The sequence below is a fragment of the Protopterus annectens genome, chromosome 1.part0, assembly GCF_019279795.1.
Source record: "Protopterus annectens isolate FY-2018-M chromosome 1.part0, PAN1.0, whole genome shotgun sequence".
Taxonomy (NCBI): Eukaryota; Metazoa; Chordata; order Ceratodontiformes; family Protopteridae; genus Protopterus; species Protopterus annectens.
In genome coordinates this window covers 1,220,144,357-1,220,167,519 of record NC_056725.1, presented here as the reverse complement: position 1 = coordinate 1,220,167,519, position 23,163 = coordinate 1,220,144,357, and the positions used below count along the sequence as shown (strand labels likewise).

The 23,163-nt window shown below is 38.6% G+C and overlaps 1 protein-coding gene across 1 annotated transcript in view; it reads left to right on the top strand.

The window, feature by feature from the left end:
• Positions 1-23,163, top strand: part of GEMIN8 (gem nuclear organelle associated protein 8) — a 283,211-nt gene that overhangs the window by 232,727 nt on the left and 27,321 nt on the right. The window contains exon 3 of the mRNA XM_044065740.1: positions 12,410-12,854. Coding sequence (XP_043921675.1) covers positions 12,410-12,854 — 445 coding nt within the window. The remainder of the gene's footprint in view (positions 1-12,409; positions 12,855-23,163) is intronic.

The following is a 23,163-nucleotide window of genomic DNA, read 5'->3' as shown; positions in this document are numbered from 1 at the left end:
TGTAGATGAAGGTAAAGGATGTATATATATATATATATGTATATATATATATATATATATATATATATATATATTTATATATATATATAATTTTGCTACCTTTTTGGGGGCACCTGACATCGGGGGCAAGAAAAACTAAAGAAAATGGTGTCGACTGCATGTTTTATACCCCTGACAACTTGACGTCATGGAAGAGAAGACAGCAACTGATGCAGGACCCAAGACTTTGGAATTCAGGCTGACTGAGGGCAACCTGCCAGCAGATTACCCAAATGTAATGACTGCAACAGTGAATACACTTGAACATCTACATTTATGGTAAGTGTACACAACTGTACTTTTTGATCACATCTGATGTAAAAACTGTACAGATTTCACCATAAAAACATTTTTCATTTTGTAACATGCCGTGACTGCAGTGCCATGCTTTTATGCAGCTACATTTGTAGTGCCAAATTCAGCATTGTTTTCCACTGAAAGCTCTAGAGGTAAAATGTAATTCTTAGGCTCATTTTATTGAGTAGTCTGTTGTTCCTGCTGGAAAGTTTCATAATGAAATCTGAAATATGGACTGAGCTATGGCTTTTTATACATAGACACCAGATTATTGGTACAAAGATGTTCACTACCACTTCCTGACATTTTGCATTTTACTCTCCTTTGCGGGTGTTCTACTGAAATTCATCTTGGAATACAGAGTGCAGTAATGACCTGGAATACTTCTTTGTTGACTACAGTATTAGTAAAAAAAAAAGAAAAATACTACATGCTTCACAAAATGTGTGCGCGCCTCTGTCTTGTGCATGTGTTTATGCATATTCATTTCAAAATGCCATAGCTAACCTGACGGTTTGAGTTACTAGTATGGTGGGGTCAAACTCAGCATTAAGATGTAAGAGATCTCCTAAGAGTAGAATTGTAGTCTTATTTGTTTTTTGTAGCTGAACAACTCAATGTTATGACCTGAAAGTTTTACAATAAAATCTCAAGAGAGGGACTAAGGTATTTGGAACACAGGTACCAAAGCCATTGGTTCTGAGATGTTCACTGCCACAGTCTAACATTTTGCATTGTACTCTTTCCATAGTGGGTGTTGTGTTAAACTGTTTAGCACACAGAGCGAATTAATGACTTTGGATACTTCTTTTCTGAGTTGTCCTTGTAATGTATATATAGATATAGATATATGTATGAGTCACTAGACTGCATGTGATTTTTTTTTTTATTCGAAAAATGCCTTTTCTAACGAGCAAAAATTTTTTAAGTAATTAAAATGATATAAAATTCAGCATAGTATTGCACTGAAATCCTTGTAGAATGGCAATCTTATGTGCCTTTTGTAACTGTGAACTAATTGTTGTTACTGCTTGATCATTTTATAATGGAATGTCAAATGAGTACTGTGGTATGACATTTTGTATGTAATTACCTGATCCATTCATTCAGAGGTAGTCGCTGCTAAAGTCTTGTGTCTTGCTATAAACTGTGTTTTCATGTGTGCTTTGTTAGACCTCTGCATAGTATGCAGAGTACAGTTGTTAATAGAAAATTTTGCTAAACTGTCGTTATATCAGATCATCCTATATATTTCACCACATGAAGTGTATATATTTTCATTTACAACATTCATAACTAGCATGCCTTGTGTTAAAGCAGTTAAAGTTGTGAGGCCATGCTCAGCACAGTTCTATCAGAATTATCATAGTTTTATTTTTATTAAAAGTTTTAAAGTTTTTAGCAGGATTGGTGGCAGAGAACCGTTCTTTCTCTGAACATAGTTCTCTCCGTGCAGATTAAACACTTTTAGTTTCCTTTTGTAGCTGAACCCCTTGTTGTTAATGCCACATATATTCATAATACAGCCTCAAAGGGAAACAGAGATGCAGCTTTTTATACTTAAGTACTTGATCAATTGATTTAGAAGGCTTCACTGCAACTGTCTTGACATTTTGCATTATCGCTTTATATTCAATTTTTGTTACAGATGTGCTAAATTTCTGCTCAGTGTGCAGTGTATAGTAACATGCTGGAGTGCTACTTTACATCAGAATTAAAAGTCTTATTTATTTTTCCTGAATTCAGAACTTTTTCCTGCCAATTGACTAATGACTGCTCCAGTTTAGGGTCTTGTCCTGAAAGTGTCATAAGAACAGAGGCATAGCTAAGAAGGGGATAAGCAGGCAGTTGCAGTGGGCATGAGGTGTTATGGGGCACAATCGGCAGATGCTGATTGGTCAGTAATGCAGTACTGGCATTCAGAAATTAATGCTGATATTGCATTCATGGTCAGGACTGAAGTATAAGCTGTAAAAAGCCACTTGCTACAAATGAAATAAGTTGTAATAACTGTTTTGATACAGTTTTCAATGAAGGAGGCCTGTGTTGATCCTCAAGTATGACTTGTAGGATGTCATATATGAGAGGATTTTTTTTTTCTTTGCTTCTCAACTAAACTTATTTGGGGGGATGCCAGTGTAGGGAATGGCAAATGGTGCCAAAATAGCTAGGTATGGCTATGTCTATGAATATCATAAAGCAGTAGAGAGAGAATGTCGTTTGATATTTGATTGAAATTCAGATCAGAAAGGCGTTTGGAAATTAACAAGAAGCACAATTTGCAAAAAGTCAGTTAAAAACAAAAGTCTGTCTTCATAGGTATATACTAGGCTAATGACCACTATGGTCCTTATAAGCCTAGCTGTGCACCCCAAATGTGACCAACAAATTTGATTTATATAGGGGGTGATTTACTCACTGTCTCTCAGAGACAAGGACACCAGACCAAGGGTGAATTTCCGATTACCCATCCATTGGTCCAAGTTGCTCTAAAATATGAATCTTTCAGTTTTGTTCATAGTAAAATAAGCAAAGGTTATCAAAAACAGATATTTATTATATAATTTCAGGCCTAAAAACATTGTGTGTGTTTTGGTGTAAAAGTGGTCTTTTATTTCTTTGTATATGTTGACTCATAAAATTGATATATTTTATTATAATTAAAGATGTGGTAGCTTCTTTCTGATTGAGGGTAGGAAAAGGGTGTTTTATAGATAATTTTTCCAGTAACAATTTCTTAAAATTTCCTTAGAAATGGTGAATTGCTTTTGAAGTACAATTTTGTTATGTTTGTTTGGAACAAAAATAATCCTAAACAGGCAGTATTCTGGGGACAGACCTTCTGAAAAATGCTCAGCAGTTAAGTGGTTAAGTGAAAGGTATGCTACCCTTTGGTAGCAATAAGTTGCCTAGGTAACATGAATGTGAGACACTACTCTTACAGAGTACTGTGATAGTTTATCTTGTTGAAGCTAAGCATGGCCAGCTCCTTGGCAGGTTCTCCTTTGACTTTCAGTGTGCATTGTTTGTGATTGGCAGGTACTTGGCCCACAGTACCTGCTTTCCAAATGGCAGGAAGCATGTTAGGATAGCCATTGGAATGACATGTCCTAAAAATGTGCAGTCTATCTTAATGAGCTATTAGCCAAGCCTATTTTTATTTTAGCTAATCATTTTGCCATTGTATGCCTTAGTACTGTTATTTGTGATCAGAAGTACATCTTTACTATTGCTTTGCAGAATGTGTTGGGAAGTTATCTTTTGTATGTAACCATGATGAAAACTGTTTCAGTATTCTAATTTTATAACTGTGCTTATAGAAATGGAGAGCATTATTCTCTGCCACACCCAAGGATGTCTATGCTTCTCAAGAACATCTGTGAGATTTATCTAGCTACCTAATTTGCTGCAATTGATGTGTGGCACATTTTAGAAGTCTGTGCTGTCTTGTGTCACACATTGCTTCTATTTAGCATGTCCTGTTGCTATTTAGCATGTCCTGTAAGTCAAGCAGGCATATTGCTAATGTCATGCCAGTTTTCTTCTGTTTGGCAGCCGTCTCATGTCAAGCATACTGAAAAAAACAGGTGCTACAGTCTTCTCTTTTATACAGAGAACAATATAGTTGTATACTTAAGGATCAGAGGCAATTTATTTAAATCACTGAATAAAAGGGTTAGTTTATCATCCATAATGGAAATTATGACATCAGCATTAAAGTCTGCATATGTATGTGTATATATGGATTCACTTTATAATCTCGAAATACTGAAAGGTCAAAATTCAGTATCTTGAGACCATAAGTTGAATCTTCAAAATAGCAAAAGTGCATAATCGCAAATCTGACTAAGTTGAATTTGCGGTTATAGCTTTACGTTACGTGACTTGTAGTGTATTGTGTGGATGGTGTCCGGTGTAGTGTGTGGAATTTAAGGTAAGTGAGTGTTTTGTAAGGGTTTTGGGTAGGTGTTTGAGTGTATGTGAGTGTGCTTGTAAGTTGTACGTGTGGGTTAGGGTAGGCAGGTAAAAATATTAGTGTTTAAGTGTTGAGTGTGTGTGTGTGTGTGTGTGTGTGTGTGTGTGTGTGTGTGTGTGTGTGTGTGTGTGATATGTGGCTGTGTCTGTGTGTGTGCGCACGAGGGACTGTAGAATGTCTGGTGAGTTTACCGTCTTTTTCTGTTTGTGCGATTTCGGAGTTAAGTGGGGGGTGTGGGAAGTACAGCCCCCCAGATGGGGGTGCAGGGGGGGTTGACCCCTTGCTTATATATAGTGTAGGTTTGTTGATTTGTGTTTTTGTGTTTGTGTGTGTTTTGTTTATTTGTTGTAGTGTGGGTAGGATGGTATGTGTTGTGTGGTGTATGGTTTGTTTATGTTTGCGATTTTTTGTTTCGCGGTTTTGGGGTTTCGGGATTTCAAGCGTTCGACTTTATGGTCTCGAGATACTGAAATTCAAGATTTCAGTATTTCGAGATTATAAAGTGGAACCATAAAGATATATATATATATATATATATATATATATATATATATATATATATATATATATATATATAAAATGGGTCTACTTTGTTACATTGAATCTCATTTCACTGAATTTCATTTCACCCTGACCACATCGCTGAAAACACAAATTACTGAAAACTCATTTCACTGAACTGAACTTCGTATATATGGCACTGTGTAGAGTATTGTAAGGCAAGTAAAAGGTATATGCCCTTTTCCCCACTGCAGTGTGATCCTGGAGTTAGTATATATAGTTGGGAGGGGTGTGGGGGGGCACAGACCCCCACATTAAGGGATGTGGGGGTGTAGCCCCTTACCTTGTTTGTTTTATATTCTATTTTACCAAAAACTTCAAAACAGTACATTTTAAACAATAGACATGCATAGTTACAACACCAATGACTAACTCTCTCCAGAAGACAATATCTACTCAAAATAAGTGGGGGGGCTACACCCCACCACATCCCCCAGTGTGGGAGGCTGTGCCCCCCACACCACCCCTAATTATATATACTAACAAAGGGCATATACGTTTTACTTGCCTTGCAGTACTCTATACAGTGCCATATATATATATACTAACTGCAGTTAAGTGAAATGAGATTTCAGTAATTTGAGTTTTCAGTGAAGTGGTCGGGGTATAATGAAATTCAGTGAAATGACATTCAACGAAACAAAGTAGACCCACATGTGTGTATGTATGTATGTGTATGTATATATATATATATATATATATATATATATATATATATATATATATAAAATATAGGTTTACCTTCATATGTGCGTTCTGCACATGGGCGAACAGCAGATGTTCGAAAGGACGTTTGCAAAGAACGTTGAACGCAAAATGCTTCGAATGTGCAATGAGCGAATGCACAGTGACATTCGCTCATTGCAGATTCAGCATTTTGGGACGGATTGCACTATAGAGGGGATCGTAAAATGGACCCTTTCCCCACTGTAGTGCGATCTCGGAGTTAGTATATTAAAGATGGGGGGCTTGCCCCCCCTGCATTACACTTCATTCCACTATGTATTCGACTTTTGTGTTCGAAAATCAGTGAATCTGCTTTTCGATTTGCTGATTTTCGAACATTGGAAACTGTCGTGGTTTTGAGTTTCCTGCTTATATGAGCAATCGCACGAGTGATTTTCGTCCATGTAAAGGTAAACATATATATATATATATATATATATATATATATATATATATATATATATATATATATATGTTTACATTCATATGGTTGAGCGCACATTGCTTGACCATACATTTTAATTACTTTTCTCCGCAAATCCTGTAACACCAAGCGGTCAGAATGTCATAAAAATACCAAATTCAACATTTCCGACTACTCTACACCTTAAAACTAGTACTAACATGGGTCAAAAAGGGGACAAGATTTTGCGATTTGCAACATTTGCAATCGCATTTTTGAGATGTTGCCGCACACACACATACCACCTCTTCTCACAAATTGAGTTCCATTTAAAGGCAAATAACTCAGTTCTTCGTGTATGTAACTCCTAACCTGTTAACTTCTAGCAGAGGCTTTCCGAGACTGATAATGCTAGATGCAAGTATTGCTGCATTTCTGTACAGTTGTGCACGTCCAGTAAAAATCCAGTGAAAAAGTTAGTCGAACTCAGTGGAAATGAATGAGGCTGCAGCATCACAGGCAATAAGTTAGCTAGTAAGTATTTTTCCCCTTACACTGCTTCTCCTGTGGCTAATCTTTCTGAAGTGAGTTAGTCTGACTTCATCTGGCCATTTCTCTTCCAGATTCCTATTTTTTTCACTGTTGCAATGAGGCATAAATCTTTGTAAGGTGTGCTGGATGTGACTACGTTCACCACCTCTTGAAAGAAGATTGCCTAGCCATCTTTCTTAAAACAGTTTTGTTTTCAGAAGTTTATAAATGCTGTTTCATTACAGTCTGTCATCAATTTTACATGTACAGTTTTTGTTTTTCATCTATTTAGTCATCTGGTGAAGTCACAATAGCATTAAAACATTTTTAAACACAAACATTGCTGGGACTATAAAATAGTAGGACAGTTACTGAGGTTAACTGTGATTGGTCAGTAGCATATTTTATTATTTATTTTATTTATTTAATGTTTGTTGACCAGGAAAGTCTGACTTGGAACATGCCCTTTTTCAAAAGAGTTCCTAGGGAAAAGCCCCAAACAGAATAAAGATTGCTACAAATAAATTATACAACACATAAGCTAATACAGTGGTGGCACATACAAGGATAACAAGATATAAGTAGAGATATTCAAGAATAGACAGAACAGATGACTATGCAAGCGAAGGATAGTGGGAAGTAGATATTTTTCTTTGTTTAGATAGGTATGATTAACTAAGAGAGAGAAGTGAACTTAGAGTAGGATATAGTATAGAAATTCAAAAAGAAAGACAAGAAGGATGAGGCAAAGAGGAATAGCAGGGGATCTAGACAGAGTGTAGGAGGGGAAATAGATGGGAAAGAGAGACACCTAACTGGTTGAGTGAACAAAGATCAGCAGTGAGGTGTAGTGAAGTAAGGCCTAAAAGATGGCAGGAAGGAGAGGAAGGAATCAGCCAGGTGTAAGGCAGGAGCAGAGCCAAGAATTAGATGGGTGAGATTTGAGGAGAAATTTGAACTGTAGGTGCTTTGTGTGGTAAGTATGTTTTGGGGAATTAAGTTCCATGTTCTGGCAATGTGGTTGGAGTAAAGAGAATTGCCAGAAAACTTGTTAGCTTTTGTGACTTGTGAGAGGAATTTGTAAAAAGATCTAAGTAGTAGTTCATTAGATTGTGGTTGAAGTAGTTTGCAGAGTGCTGGACGCCCGTCTGCGAGGTGAAGTATGCCATGGGACATAGTGAATTGGGTATATGTGAGGTAATTGGGGAGCTGAAGCTGGTTCAAATGGTGTAGGGCAGCACAGTGATGAGATCTATGAGGAGAGTTGGTAGCAGATCTGGCAATTTTGTTGTAGCAGGCATCTAGTTTTGGCAGGTCTGTTTTGTACAGGTTTGTGAGAATGGGTGAGGCATAAAGAAGAGTAGAGATTAGGTGTGTTCTGGCAATAGATTGTCTTGTTAATATTAAATTCACTGTGTACAGAAGTAGTAGACACATTGATGTGATAACGATTGTTGTTTAGTTTGTAATAGGCCTACATGGAGAAGAATATAAATAAGGTAGTCCAGAAGTGAACATATTTTTTGAGGTATGTTGGTCTCCTTGCCACTTTCATGGGAGATCTGGTTACAGACCGTGTCTGAGTGGTCATGGGCACAATCTTGTTCCAAATCCAAGTTAAGGTATTCCCGTAGCAAGTGCGCAGGTGGTTGCCGTTAGTGTAAAATGGTTTCATAGAAAGCAGTGCCTTGTCTATGTGTGTCTTGTGTTTGTATTAGCAAAGATGAGACCTTCACATTTTATAACCATACAAGGCTTATGATAGAGGTGAGTGCTTGATGCTAGCCCACTTGTTTCAGTAACACAGACTGTCCTACTTAAGAACTGTGGATCCTGGACTGTCTCGTGGCATCTGCAAGGGACATAACTGTGTATTTCTAATTGGCTGTTTCTCTCTGTCTTATTAGTTCATCTGTTTATGGTGTAGGTTCACATAAGATAATGTTGTATTACAACTGTAGTTAAAGGATTGTTGAGGAGAATCCATTTGTGAGGTAGATTAAATTCCTGTAACTCCCTTAGCATGCTGTAAATTTGATGTTTTCATGAAAAGTTTAAAACACTTTTAATGTTTCCTTTCCTGATTGTTTTGTCTGGACCATTCATGAACTGTTCTAGATCGCAGCTAACGTGGCCATTGTGGGGCTAATTTTATTTGAAGAAAGCTAACTTACTGCAGAACAAAGTCAACTGGTTCCTTTTTAAAGGTGGTCCTTTGCATGACAACATGTTTATTGGGAATGGCAGATGTTATTACTTTGTTATTGGTAAAAGCATTCTGACTGAGGTACTTATGTTTTGTGCTGAGAGGAAAATTATTTGAAACTAATTTTGATCTTGCTGAGGCCATGGAGTTGTCCATGGTCTATGTTGCTTTCAGCTGTGTAGACTTTAATTTTTTTTTTTTAATTAAAAACAACTTTTTCACTTGGATCTCAGAGGTTTCTTCTCTGTCTTGATCTAATTTTATTTTGCTTGAAAATTATGATTTCAAAATGAAATGTTCAGTTAATGACTGAGAAACTCGTCTGTAATGCTGTTCTCAATTGTGGCATATGAGTAGGAATCCAGTTACTTAGCGGTGTAAACTTGGTAGAATGAGTCTCATTCAGTCAGAAACAGTTTTATCTTCACTCAGTTTGAAATTCAGCAATGAATTAGTTGACTAGTTAGATAAGAAGAAAGAGTCTAAAAAGCAATTACTGTGACCAAAAAGATCACTGGACAGACACAATCAGATTCTATCCCAAAACAGTTACTGTGACCAAAATGGTCACTGGACAAACACAGTCACATTCTAATTAATAACATTATATGTGCCCCATAGTACAAGTCATCATATTAAGAGTTTGCATATTTACATTAGATAGTTCATATTGATTCAGCCAGGAAAGTGGCATAGAGGATAAAGTCCAGAATGTGTCCCAGGTGACTTGTGTTCAACTAGCAGCTTGGGCATCTAAGGCACTATCAGGGGAAGGATGGGGGTGCCAATCCTGGGGGGGGGGGGGGGGTTGGCACTTATGACTGGGCACTCCTTAAGATTGATTCCTGCCAGACGCTGAGAACTTTTGGGGAGTGCATTTGTCTAAAGTGAGAATAGGCAGGGGACTTTGGCTGAGTTGCTGCGGAGGTAGGACAGCATACCAGCATGTCCCCATTGCATGTCCACCCACTGATGTTGCAGGGGGGTACCCAAGGAATGAAGAAGTCAGGGCATAATACAAATATTCCCATGGCAGCAATATCAGACTGCAGTGGAAAGCTTCAGTCTCTTTTCTGGCCTTGAGTACAGGTTAGACTAAGTCAGGGGAGTACAGGAATGTCCAGTAGACCCAGAGGGCGAAGAGAGTCTTTGAGATACATTGGTCTCCAATGATCAGTAGTGAGGCAACAACAAAAAAAATACTTCAGATTGATTCATTTTTAAGAAAAACTGTATATTACAAAAGGGTCTCAATCAACAGAGGTCAAGTCACTGTCACTTATCCCATTTTTGAGGATCATTATAGTTTATAATTAATTGTTGTTTCAGGTAAGAAACACATGGTGTTGGTAGCAGACCATGCAGGGACCAAATTTTCCAAATAATGCTTTGCAGCCGTGGCGTTGACTACCCTAGTACCAGATTAATGGACCTGTCTGTATCTTCACCTTTATGTACAGAACAAGGATGTGCTCTTTTTAAGTAATGGAAGTGATGTATTGGTCATTCTGTGGAAGCATATTTCTGGAGGCATATACTTCTTTGTTTTCCTAACATTTCTTAATCTCTTAATGATGTGAACTTATAAAAATATATTGAAAATGTGGGCTAAAGTACTTTGCAATATCACTTAAACTCAGTGTTGCACATACAAGCTCATAAGATGCTTTTTACAGTAAACTCTCAGTTAATCAGAACTCAAGCAAACAGAACTGTCAAGCAACCGGAAAATAAAATTGAAGGAATACAGTACAGTTTGAACAATTTAGTTTTTCATGTATTGCACTTGTCCCCCCACCCACCGCAGAAACATACCTTACGTTTTTAGGGTCTATATTAAATCAGCGAATGCTTAAAAAAAGAACGCTGATTTATCGACCTCATGTAAGCGAAAGCTTACAATCCGGAACACTCTTGTTGCACAAAAAAATAAAAATAAAAACCTCAAAACATTTCATAAAGTGGGGGGGCTTCGCCCTCCACACCCCCCTACTTAAATATACCAACTCCAAGATCACACTACAGTGACGAAAACGGCAAAGTAGCGGAGGCAGCCAAGCGATTTCTTTCCCAGGGAAAGAAATCACTTACATGCTATTTTGCTCTTTCGTGCTTTTAAGTTCGATCAAGACGCATTCGAAGGAATATGTCTTTGATCATATAATACGAACCCAGTTTCTAAAGTTTTAAAAAGGAAGATCCAAATAAATTCCCTCTCTCCCCAACCTGAGAACAAGTCAGATCGCTAAAATGTCAACACTCGGCCCATACTCACTCAGTCAGTTTGCATCAGATTGTACATTCTCTCTCCAATCTCTCATACACACAAGTCTCTTCAGCTTTCGTACATGCATTCACTCACTCTTTCTCTCCCCAATCTCTCACACACACACTCTTCAGCTTTCATACATCTGTCTGATGTCTCTCACACACTCACTTCTGCTTTCATACATGCATTTACTCTCTCTCTTTCTCTTCATTTCATTCAATTCCAGTCCACTCAGCGTGCCACTGAAAACCATTCTGCGTGCCATGCTTTATAGTGGAAATATACATTTAAAATATTATTATTCCAGCCAGGCTTTTAATTACTGTATTTCAATATTAAAATAAAATCAAAACAGTGTTTATGGTGTGGTATGATATAGTATAGGGTACAGTATTTGTCATGTCTGTTTTTAATAGTAACTGTCAAACAACCAGAAACTACACTTATCCGGCATCTACCAATCCCCATGGGTGCCGGTTAACTGAGAGTTTACTGTAGTTAAGGTTTGCAACCAGAGCTGTATATTTTAACAGCTTATGAAATGTCATGTTTCATATTCTAGCCAGATTATTTAATGCTTGAAGGGAGTGTTTTCACATTTACTTTTCTTTTCTGAATCATCTTGCACACCTGAGTTTTATTTTTCATTCCTTTTTCTTGCTATTGTCTGCAATTACATTGTACTGTGTAGTTAATTAAAATATTTAATATAAATTTATCAGCTACTAAGTTGTATTTTTGTGCTGAAAACATCTAAGTTGTATGCTTTTGCTGAGTTTTAGTAACTCTGGCATGTGCCGTTTTTTTTTTTTTAATTTTATGTGAAGTTTTCAGTAATGCTATTTGCAGGCTGCAGTCTGTCATCCACACCTCTGCATTGAGAGTGCAAAGAGGACAATGTTCTTTCAGAAATGCTGCTGATTTAATGCTGTCTTCATAGAAGTCATATTCATTTCACGATGATAGAATTTTCTGTAGTCTGTAGTAATACAGGGGTCAACTAAATTATTTGATAAAATCTTCTTTGCCTTAGCAGTGGTAAGGAAACTAGGCTTTTTGGTACATACAGTTTGAGACCAGCACTCCACTATATTTTGAGTCTCTGGTTCTGACTGCTACTTTATCCTGTCTAATCATGTTAGCAATTTTTATTTTATTTTATTTACATTGCATATTTTTTGTATTGTGTTTGAAAATGATGTACTAATTGTGGCAGACATTTTAGGAACTCTTGTCAGATATGCATGCAAGGTGGCAATGCACAAATTTATTTAATAACCCTGCATTTTAGCTTATAATGAGTACTGCTTTGTTATGTCTAATGCAAGTTGTGATGCATTTTGACAAATGTAGACAATAACTAACAGGTATGAACTTTTTTATCACTTGTTTGTTTTAAAGGAAGATGAACATCTTGCTAACAAGAGCCCTTGGTATGCACATAAAATCTACTCAAAGTACTGGAGGCATTATAGTCAGGCAATGCAGTGGCTGGATAGGCATAAACAGGCCTACAAAAAAGCTGTTGAGTCTACCTACTGCTATCCAGGGTTTGAGTCAAGTGGGGCTGCCAGCAATCGGGACGCAGACTGGGATGTACATGAATCATTACTCAGTAGCAGCAGTAATTCTTCAGAGCCTAACCAGAGAAGGCATCATTACCAAGGAATGCAGCATCCAAAAACATCTGAAAAGTCCACTGAGAAACAAGTAGAAATGAAGGAAACAGGAGGCAGTGAAGACTCCGAATCAGAATATGAAATTGAATGTGACATTAGTAACATGGAAATAACTGAGGAGCTACGGCAGTATTTTGCACAGACTGAAAAGCACAGAGAAGAGCTAAGTAAGTATTTGTGTTTTTGGGTGTGGGGAGTCTAACTGTAAACTCTGTATGGCCGTGTTAGTTTTGTTTCCCAATTCCTAGATCTTGCTGACAGTAAAAGACACAAAAATAAGAGGCAATGGGCATTATTTTCTGAACAGACAAAAAATGTAACTGTATATTGTTATTGCACATGTACATCCATCAGTAAATGTAGACTAAATCATGAGTTGCATGTGCTGGAACAAAGAAGATTAAAAGCTATCACTGGTCTTTGTTAATGACCAGCAGGGCAACTTTTTGCTGATCAGCTGCAGTGCTTATCTAGAATATCTAGGAGATGTTTTCATAATGGCCAGTCTGAAAGTCCCTACTATCACCACTACAACAGTGACTAAATAATAACTCGGTAAATTAATTTTAATTCCCTCAGGTGGAGGTATTTTTCTAACATTCCCATTACTGTAAGAAATCAAAATGTGCAGTGCATAAATTTTGTAGGTATAGATGTATTTAACTATCTTTGAGGTTTTCCTAATATTACTCTAAAGATGTAGCAATGCGAGAAAAGGAGAGCTGCAAAACCAAGACTTCATTATTCTTCAGACCAATATTGGAGTATGTCTACATTAAGTGGCATGTCTTTCATGCATGTAAGAATGCCCTTATAGTTCATAGATGTATACTAGACTAGCAACCACTAGAGCACTTGTAAGTCTAGCAGTGTGACCCACAAACTTCATATATATATATATATATATATATATATATATATATATATATATATATATATATATATATATATATATAGGGGTGATTTACTGGTTGACTCTATCTATTAGAGACGAAGACAACAGACCAGCATTGCATTTAATTAAGGTTAGGGCGGAACTCTGCTTCACATGTATGGGGAGCCTGTTCCAGAGACTTGGAATTCTCTGAGAAACATATTGTCTCTCCAAAATGTCCCATTTATGTCACAAGTCAGATTTATGTCTTTTGATCTAGTAGTACTGATGCTGTTTTGTATATGTGCAAAAGGTTCATGAAAATAGGGTCCAGGGATGCCTTGTATGCCATGCAAAGATCAATTCTCAGTAGTCCATATGGTAACAGTGTAAAGAGACGGGGTTTTGAAGTGGTTATCTTAGGACATTTAGTTTACTCCCTGTATTCTTTTTGTAAGGAACATTTTTGAACATTAATAGCTGCATGTGTTTGGTCAGGCACATATCAAAGGGGGCATTATACTCTCTGATGGATCTGCTAAGAGCTAAATACAGTGGTATGATGATCTCCCTGGACCTAAATGTCATGCCATTACTTATAAGTTGAACAACACAGAAGGATTTTCTTAATACCTTGGGCACATGGTGGTCGAAGGCTAGGTTGCTAGCTCCATGAGTTCCCAAATCCCTGAATAGCGAATCAACTTTTAGGAGTGTTTTATTGATGATGTACTTATGGTAACTAACTTCCTCCTAAAGGGTATTCTCATCATGGTGGGTGGGAGATTCAGCGACTGCTCCCAGTTTGGAATCCTCTGTAAACTTGGTCAGCCACAGGCCTGTAACATTGGTTTTGACCTCTGAGAAGTAGATGTGGAAGAGGAGTGGGCCCACAAAAAGTTTTGAGGAACTCCACTGGTTACTGTTCTGTTTGTGGAGGTGGCCTCGCCGATCCTAACCTCTTGGGTCCTGTCTTTATGCCAACTAACTAAGCAGTGTATTATTAAGGGGTTTGTGCCTAGCTCCATAAGTTGGTTGACAATGCCCAAATGAGGTATTGTATCAGATGCATTAGCCAGATCTAGGTAGGCACTGTGCACCTCTTTCCCCTTATCTGTTGCCTTGGTGACCTTTTCAAAGAAGTCCACCAGGTTCAGTAAGCATAACCTTCCAGCCAGACTGGGATGGATCCAGTGTCTGGAAGTCTCCTATGTCCTTGCTGATAATTTCATGATATTTTTTTTCCTTTCTTTGCAAGTAAGACTAGTCAGGCTAATGGGTCTGTAGTTTAAAGGATCTGTTGAAGGTCCTCCCTTATGAAGAGAGACGACCATCATGGTCCTCTATTCTCGTGGTATAAAGCGTGTTTTAAGACTGCAGTTAAATAAGACTCCAGGGGTGTTGATAAATCATAGTTTAAACTATTCAGGAAGAATCCCGGGACATTACCAGGGCCCATTAAAGGCTGTGTTCTTGGCTTTAACGAACACATTCAGTATTTGCATCCTAGTTATTGTTGGAGGGATTGTTTAAGGGTATTTCCTGGGGGATGGTTGGGGAGTAAATGAGGGATGAAGTTGGAACAGAATTTGTCCTCAAATAGCTTTGCAATATTTCCAGGCTTTGTGAATGTGGCATAATTAATCACCAGTTCAGCACATTACCGTGTGCTGCCCTTGAGGTTTCTGACATAGCTGAAGAATGCCTTGTGCTCATCTTTTATCTTGGGAGCTTATCTTAACCTCAGAGTTGGTATTGTTTGACCAGATTAGCCCCTCTTAGTTGCCTGCTTAGTTTGAGGAGAGAGTTTTTATTTTTATGGGCATTACCCTTCCTGATTTTTGCCATATTTTTTTCTTTTTGTTGCATATTGTGTTTAATTTAGAACACCAACAGGGTGTTTTGTTTCTGGGGCTAGTTCTGTGCTTGCTTCTGGTAGGTACAGCAGTCTCTGTGCAGCGATTGATATGGTTGTACAGAGTTTCTGAGAGCAATTCAGCATAGCCTTCTCTGTTCTCAGGGTTTGGAGGGGCATTGAATTTTGACAAACCATTGTTTAATGCTAGGTAGTTTGCCTTGGGATATTTCCTAACTGTTAGAGGTTTTATTGGGGTTACAGTTGATATTGATTTTGAAGGAGATAGCTTTATGGTTGGTCCTTACCAGGGAGGAAGAACAATTGTGGCTATGTAACAGTCTCCTTTATTTGTGAGTACAAGGTCCAATATGTTGGAGCCTGTAGTGGATGATTTCACTATTTGGTCAGGGGTGTTTGTATTTAGAACATCCAAGCATCTCTAATTAATATAGTAAGACTCAGCAGATCTTGCCATCCATCCAGTATGACCACATAGCTGAAAGCACTTCTCAGTAGGAAAACTAGTATTAACATCAGTTCTAACGTGTGCCAGCCTTAAATAAGTGGTTATCCCTAGTTCTTCTTTATATATATATTTTTTTTAATTTTGTTGTTGACTTTCATGTAGCTTAATGTTGTGGTTTGGCCAAGGAGACTATGGTGGTAAATAGAGTAAACTTTAACTCAGTAAACATGAGGAAAAGAACGTATTATTCTACATATAAACACATACAACATCGAATCTGATATAAGATACACTTCTTGATGGGTTTGTATTTGAACCTCTCATTACTCAGCATTTGAGAAAAACATAGTAGGTCCTCTTGCAGATGTCCATGCACTTCTACTTATGTACGCCATGACATAATGGTGCCAGTTTCAAAAACAGGTACATCCTTTGTGCTTGTTGGTTCTCTCTTTACTGCTTGCACAGTTTAGATCACAGTCCTAGTTAGGCAGGTGAAGTTTTGCATTCCTGTGCCTGAACAGCAACAGGATGTGACCATATGGTCAAGTTTCCAAGCCAACACCTGCACCAGCATTGTGTTTTTTAACTTAGTGAAGAGCATGACGTAGAATCTGCCTCAAGTGTCAGTGATTTAGTCCTGCCCCTTGAAGTCAGAAAGATGGTGGCTGACAAGAGCTGCTCTCCTTGCTGGCATAAGGGTACTTCATGTAGTTCCAGGTGCAGGTTGGAGCATCAGCTCAGGGACAGGTACTTAGGAGAATGTAAAGACCTTACTTTTCTAAAGACAAGCCAGTTTTCAAGTACTCTTCCAGTACAGTAAGAACTTGTCCTCTGGTATTGAGGATTTGAGTTTTTACTTGCTCCTAGCTTGCATAACCTTTTCTCTTTACTGCGCACGTGAATCCTGAGGGTTCATTCCCTGTTCACTTCCCAGGTTACTGGCTAGAGCACAAAGTTGACAAGCCTGATCATAGGGATAGTCTTTTGAGTCACCTTGTCATGCATTGGCTGTATTCAAGACTGAGGGTTCCCCTTTTGGAATAGTTCATAATGTCCTTTTTGACTGGCAAGCCCCATTGAAGAAGTCTTGTTGATCATCTGTCACAAGGAATTATTCCTGAGGCTCTTGACATCTAGCAGCTGATTGTCTGTGGTGCAGGATTATACCCGTAAGGAATACAGTCTGAAACTTTTCTTGGACCAAGTCCTGGCCTGTTGTGAAGCTTTTGGTAGACATGCTATATTACAAGTTGGTTCTTTGTGCTTGATCATAGTCTGCATATGTCAGCCACATTTTCAAACCTGTGACCTTAGTTTCTAGGTGGTTGAGGGGGAGGGATTACCTCTCACTAATACTGTGTCCTTTGCCCCCATGAATGTGAATGCCTCTATGGTCTGCCACCTGTATCTGCAGACCAGTTGACCAGGATGCTGTTGTGTAAGTTGTTTGGCCCAACATAGTTCCCAAACTCCCTGGTGCTTTGCCACCTTGCCACCTGACAAGGAATCCACTGTTTTGGACAGAATTGACAAGAGAGAGTATTTTTTCTAGTGTTGAAGGTTAGAGCTGTCAACTGTTCATTTCACCTGTCCCATTTCAAATCACACTTATGAAGGCCAAGGAAATGCTTGAAGACTTTCTGGAGTCTGACCTCACAAAGGACTTAAGTCTCTGTCGCCAGTCTCTACATTCAGGTGTTATATATCCTACTCTAGCTTTGATTTGTATATTCTTTGGTTAGATCTGTAGGTCAGGCATCGGTATGTGCAAGACTGTATGGCTGAGTTTGTCCTCCTTGAAGGAAGAACTCTGGAACAAGACCCTGAATGCTTATTTTTTTCAGTAGGGAAGATAATGTTCACTCAGTCCACTTAGCATCTGGTCAGGGATCTCTTGCAGAGGAAGCAGACTTTCATCTGCTTGGAGAGCCTTTATGATTCCCATCCATCCAGCTCATTTTTTCCTTTTCTAAACCTGAGCAGTCCCTAAAGTGGAGGCCTCCTTAATATTTGTGAGATGCCCTGAGGTCCTGCACAGTCCTGTCCTCTACAGAGCCACTTAAATTGCCCAAGAAAATGACCAGCTAGTACTGTGCCACAGTTCCGACTCCAGTATTGGACTAACATTGTGGAGTGGTTTGCTGATTAGACTGTCGTATTGCACAGACCCATATCCATTTATTTAATTTATTATTTGTTTGTTTATTTGTTAACTAAGGTAGAATGCTGATCCATTTGGACCATTTTCAGGTTCAGCCTGGGATAGTACAGTAAGCAGTCAATGACGACAGTAAAGATACCAATTCACATTAGTCGTGCACAGCAGGGCAGAAGAGGTAAGTTTCTACTATAACTGCAATAAGGCAGTAGTGCCTACAAGAAATAGATAATAGTACACTGAAAGACAGCAAATGTATTAAGTAGTTATGAATGAATGAACTATGAGTGGTTGCTTATAGATGAACAGGATCATACAGACCTGAAAACAAAGCAGAACTAAATATAAACAGTGATCTCTATATACATGTAAGAGGGAGAAGGGGAGTGGAGGAAGATGTGAGAGGAAGAGGAGGCAAAGAAGGTAGGTTGTTTAGAGAAATGGAGGACAAAAATTATTGAGAATTGGTGAGGTGGGAGCTAATGAGCTGTATATTAGCTGATTGTGTTGAGTTGCGACGGAACAAAATAGAGAAGGAGGTCAACACAGGTTGACAGCAACCTCTGTTTTGACCACCGCATTCGCACTTTGGTCAGGAAGTCCTAATGTGTGGCACATTTCATTACTAAGGGTTTTGCATCCAGGAAGAAAGAGGCCATTGTCTCCCCCTACTCTTCCCTCATTAAGCCAATCATTGAGTACAATGCCCCATTTAGCATGTACCTCACTAAACACCTGCAACAACTGGAGAGGCCACAAAAGTATCTCACAGAGGATCCTAGGCCTTAAACATTTGTCCTATATGTACAGACTCAAAAAAACTCCCAACTATTCTCTGTCTCATATCATCTACTTAGAGGTGATCTCTGCTTGACTTACAAAGCCATGTCTGACCCAGCTCTGTTAGAAATGCTGCATCTAAAGAAATACCAATCCCTCCATACCACATGCTTCAGAGACCTCAACCTCATCACCACAATCAACAGAACATGCTGGAGGGACAGGTTCATAACCCACAGACTCCCCATGCTATGGAATGGACTTCTCATACATGTCAAGCAGAGCACCTCACTGGCCCTCTTCAAGAGAAATCTTGATGAGTGGATGGGAAATAGAAAATTTACCCCAGGGATCACTCCTGTGGCTTTACTCGATAGAGGTACTGGGAACTAAGGTTGAGTGGCACGATGTCAGGTAATCCTAAGGACTAGGCTTGTAAAGGCTCCAGGGCCATTAGCCTAGTACGCATCTATGAACCTAAGTAGCCAGTCCTTTCTTGAAGCATGTACAGGTAGCTTCTGTGCTGAGAAAAGTTGTTTCTGAAGTTCATGGTAAGTGGAAAAAGATCAGATGTTGAGAGGGGTGGCATCCCAAGTATGGGGTGGGGGTCCAAGTTTGAAAAACTGTAGTTAGTGCTCTGGAGTCTGATTTTAAGATTTGTTTGGGAAGTTTTGAGGAGGAGGGTTGGCATAATGATTAAGATTTTTACCTCACAGATACAAGGTTTGATTCTGACCTCTCATTGTTGGCTAGGCTTGTAAGAGTTTCTAGACTGGTAGCATAGTACATACCTTTTGAACCTATTATGTGTGTCATTTAAGAGAAGTCTTAAGTTGTGGCTAGAAGTTCTTTTTGTTAGTCTACTGGATTAAAAAAGTGAAAGACTCCAGGCTTAGTACTTTATATGTGAGTGAGGCTGTTAAGAACGTACTTCTTTGTTAGGCTGGAAGCCCTTTTGTTTTGCTTGTGACACTGTAGTATGTTCTCTTTTGGCAGCAAGATTGATGAATCAACAAATGTTTGAGGCTGTCATTTGGAGGGAGAGCAGATTCTTCTTTGAGGCATGGGGTTAGGATGGGTAGACTGTATTCCATATCATCTAAGAGAATATCTTTAGTGAAAGACTTTCAACCATAAAAGTAGAGTTGAATTTTGACTTGGTTGTTATTATGTAGTGTAGAAAGTTGGATTATTTTTAATTTTTTTGTGTAGAATAGAAAAGGTACAGCCAGGTTCCTAAATATTTGTACTGTATAGAGCAGTGTTTGGTCATGGCTGTGTGTTTCTGCTTTGTATCAAAGATCATAGATTTGGTTGTTTTTGGAGTTGCGTAGGCATGTTTTGATGGTAAGCAGATGGATAAGTTTGTTAGGTCTTCTTCTAGACGTTCTTCATAAGAATACTGTAGCAGTACTCCTCTCAAGTGGGACTTACCTGCTAGGATACCCATGCATTCATGCAGTTTACAGAACTGGGGTTACTTCTGCGCATCCAACCTTAACACACGTGGACATGTTAGTATGAGGGACATGTGGGTGTGTCAAAACTCCAAACTTTGTCACTAATCCCTGTATGCAGACATCAGTCAATCTTGCATTTATGTCACTAATCCCTGTATGCAGACATCAGTCAGTCTTACATTTAGTCATCCATTTTGGTCAGCTTAGGTGCGTTGACTCAGGCAGAGGTCAGCTTAGGTGCATTGACTCAGGCAGGTAAGCACCCCATTAGAGACCCTTCCTTTATTCTGTTATTTTTCTGTGAGAAACTTGTATGATGGTTAGAAAAAAAAGTAAAGTGTGACTGGGGGATCTGATTCCTTACGAGGACTTCCACTCAAGTTTATTGTTTTGTCTTGGGGAAATATCTAAAACTTTGTTCTTTTGTCAAGTGTATGCCCTTTTGTCTTGGGGAAATATCTAAAACTTTGTTCTTTTGTCAAGTGTATGCCTCTAAAACTATCTGGAATTTACTTACTGCTCATAAAGTTATCTTCAGAACAGACAGCTTCAGACTTTAGCTTGCATTGTCCTTTTCATACTCCTACATTCCCTCTCAGTTAAAAAATGAAATGCAAAATTAGTAGAGAGAGATGCTTGAAACCAACCAGTCATCCACTTCTTTTTGTCAGTATGAAATGGACAACTCCACTGAGACACTTTTGCAGCCCTTGAGCAATATGTCTTCTTTTCCTGCACCCACTAAAGATGTCCATCTGGAGACCATTATGACTAAAGATTATACATGACTGATGAAATTGACCATATGACATATGTAGCTGGGAAGGGAGAATGGTTAATTTAAATCAAGAGAGGAGGAGGCATTAATCAATTCCTTGCTCAAAAATGTTCAGGGCTCCCTCATAGAAGTCAAACCTTTGACTTCCACCAGTAGGACCATTTTAAGTGGACATTCCCTATAAACATACTCGGTAAACAACCCCCCCCCCCCCCCTGCTGTTTCCAGTCAGAAGTTCAGTAAGTATGACTAGTTTAATTTTGATCAGGGTCTTTCCAAAGCCCTTCGAGCCTTTCAGTCTGGTCATTCTTCATCGTCCTGTTGTGGTTCCACTGTTAGAAGATGCTTTTCTGTCTGCTTCAGCTTCAGTATCACCTAACGCAGAGGTTCCCAAAATGTGGGTCACGACTCACTGGTGAGTCCCAAGCTAATTTTGGTGGGCTCCTTTGAATATTAAACGGACTCTCAGAGACTTGGCAGGAGATTTAAAAAAAAAAAAAAAAAAACTTCAGTTGTTTACAGCCCACCGTGAGTTGTTTCATTGAGGCAGCCAGCCAACAAGGACATCACGCCAATGCGACAGCAAACCTGGGCCTTGAGAGGACTACTTTAGTTGTAGTAGTCTCAATTGATCTGCCTCCTGCCCTGAAGTGTTTTTATGCAATTATAGCAGTAGCAAGAGAATGCTTGCACAAGTTTATTTTAACATATAAAAGTGAGTTTCTTTTAATGTACATGTTGTGGTTGCAAGACCAGAATTCATAAGAAAGCTGTCAATACACAAACTGTTAAAATCTCTATAACTCATTAAACGGATGTTGACAAGACTGATGACTTGTGTTTATTTCCATAACTAGAAGTGTTTTATTTCCGTAACTAGGAAGTGGGTCTTTTTTATTGCATGCTGTTAAAGCCCTGATTAATTATTGGATGAGATTATTAGCTGGGAGTTTTAAGTGGGCACTGATTGTATCAGCAGTTAGTAAAGTCATTGTTTTGAAGGCCTGGCAGATATGTTTGTAAATCTGTTTATGCACTATCCTGGAAGATATGTTTGTAAATCTGTTTATGCACAGATAGTGAAGTGTGTAGGTGTTGTAACTCTACATGAATGTGAGTCTGTGTAAGGAATGTGACATAGACAACCTACATGTAGCACTGTTCGTTGTCTGAATATTATGATTTATTGGAGTCTGTTGTAGATTAAAGGGTATGCTTGTATGAAAATGCTTGTTGCATATTAAAATTAAAGCCGTCGTATATACTTGTAGTTTCCTTCCTCATGTCTGCATTTTGCTTGAGATTTGAAAAGTACTGTCTGAAATGGTTCTAAGCTCCATTGTAGTAGTAAATTGCTTTACCCAGCAAGTGATTTTATTTGTAGACTTTTTTAGTGTGGTCTACCTATAATAGATAACACCCTATGCACAGATGAACATTTTGTCAGTAATCTTTTGTGCTGTTTAATATAGCGGGTTTCATTTAGTTTTGTAAGTACTTCCTGTGTTATGCAGTTGGTCCATTCTTCCTTTTTTGGTTAAAGGGGAACTGCAGGAAACCCAGGCTGTCTGAAGTTGAACCCCAAGCCATACTTAAATGTTTAGTCAACAAAGCAGTACTACTTAAATGTTTAAGTATTTATTTTAAAGCAGTAATGTGTCTGACTCGCAACATGTCAGGTACTGTGCAGCTCCATTTAGTGTGAATATACAGTGCTACTGCATCTCATGTTTACACTAAATGGAGCAGCATCGAACCAGTCATGTTGAGAGTCGTGGTTATTAGCTAAGGTAAATAATTGTTTATGGATTTTACTTATTTATATTACAGAGGTTTGGGTTGCAGCCCTCTAATGGTGTTGGACAAAGGCAGGTTACTCATTTTCTTGGTTTTAGCTTTTCTCCTCCTGTAAATCATACAGTATCGGTTCCAGACAGGCTGGCATGGAGCTTAACTTCAGGGGCACTTTCATTTCTTGCTGCAGGCACTGGAAATTGATATCGGCAGATGAAAAAGACAGTGAAAGGAGTCACTGCTCCACCCTGAGGATTGCTTTTTGGTGACCGTGTTTTACATTACAGTGTATGTGGATGTTGCTG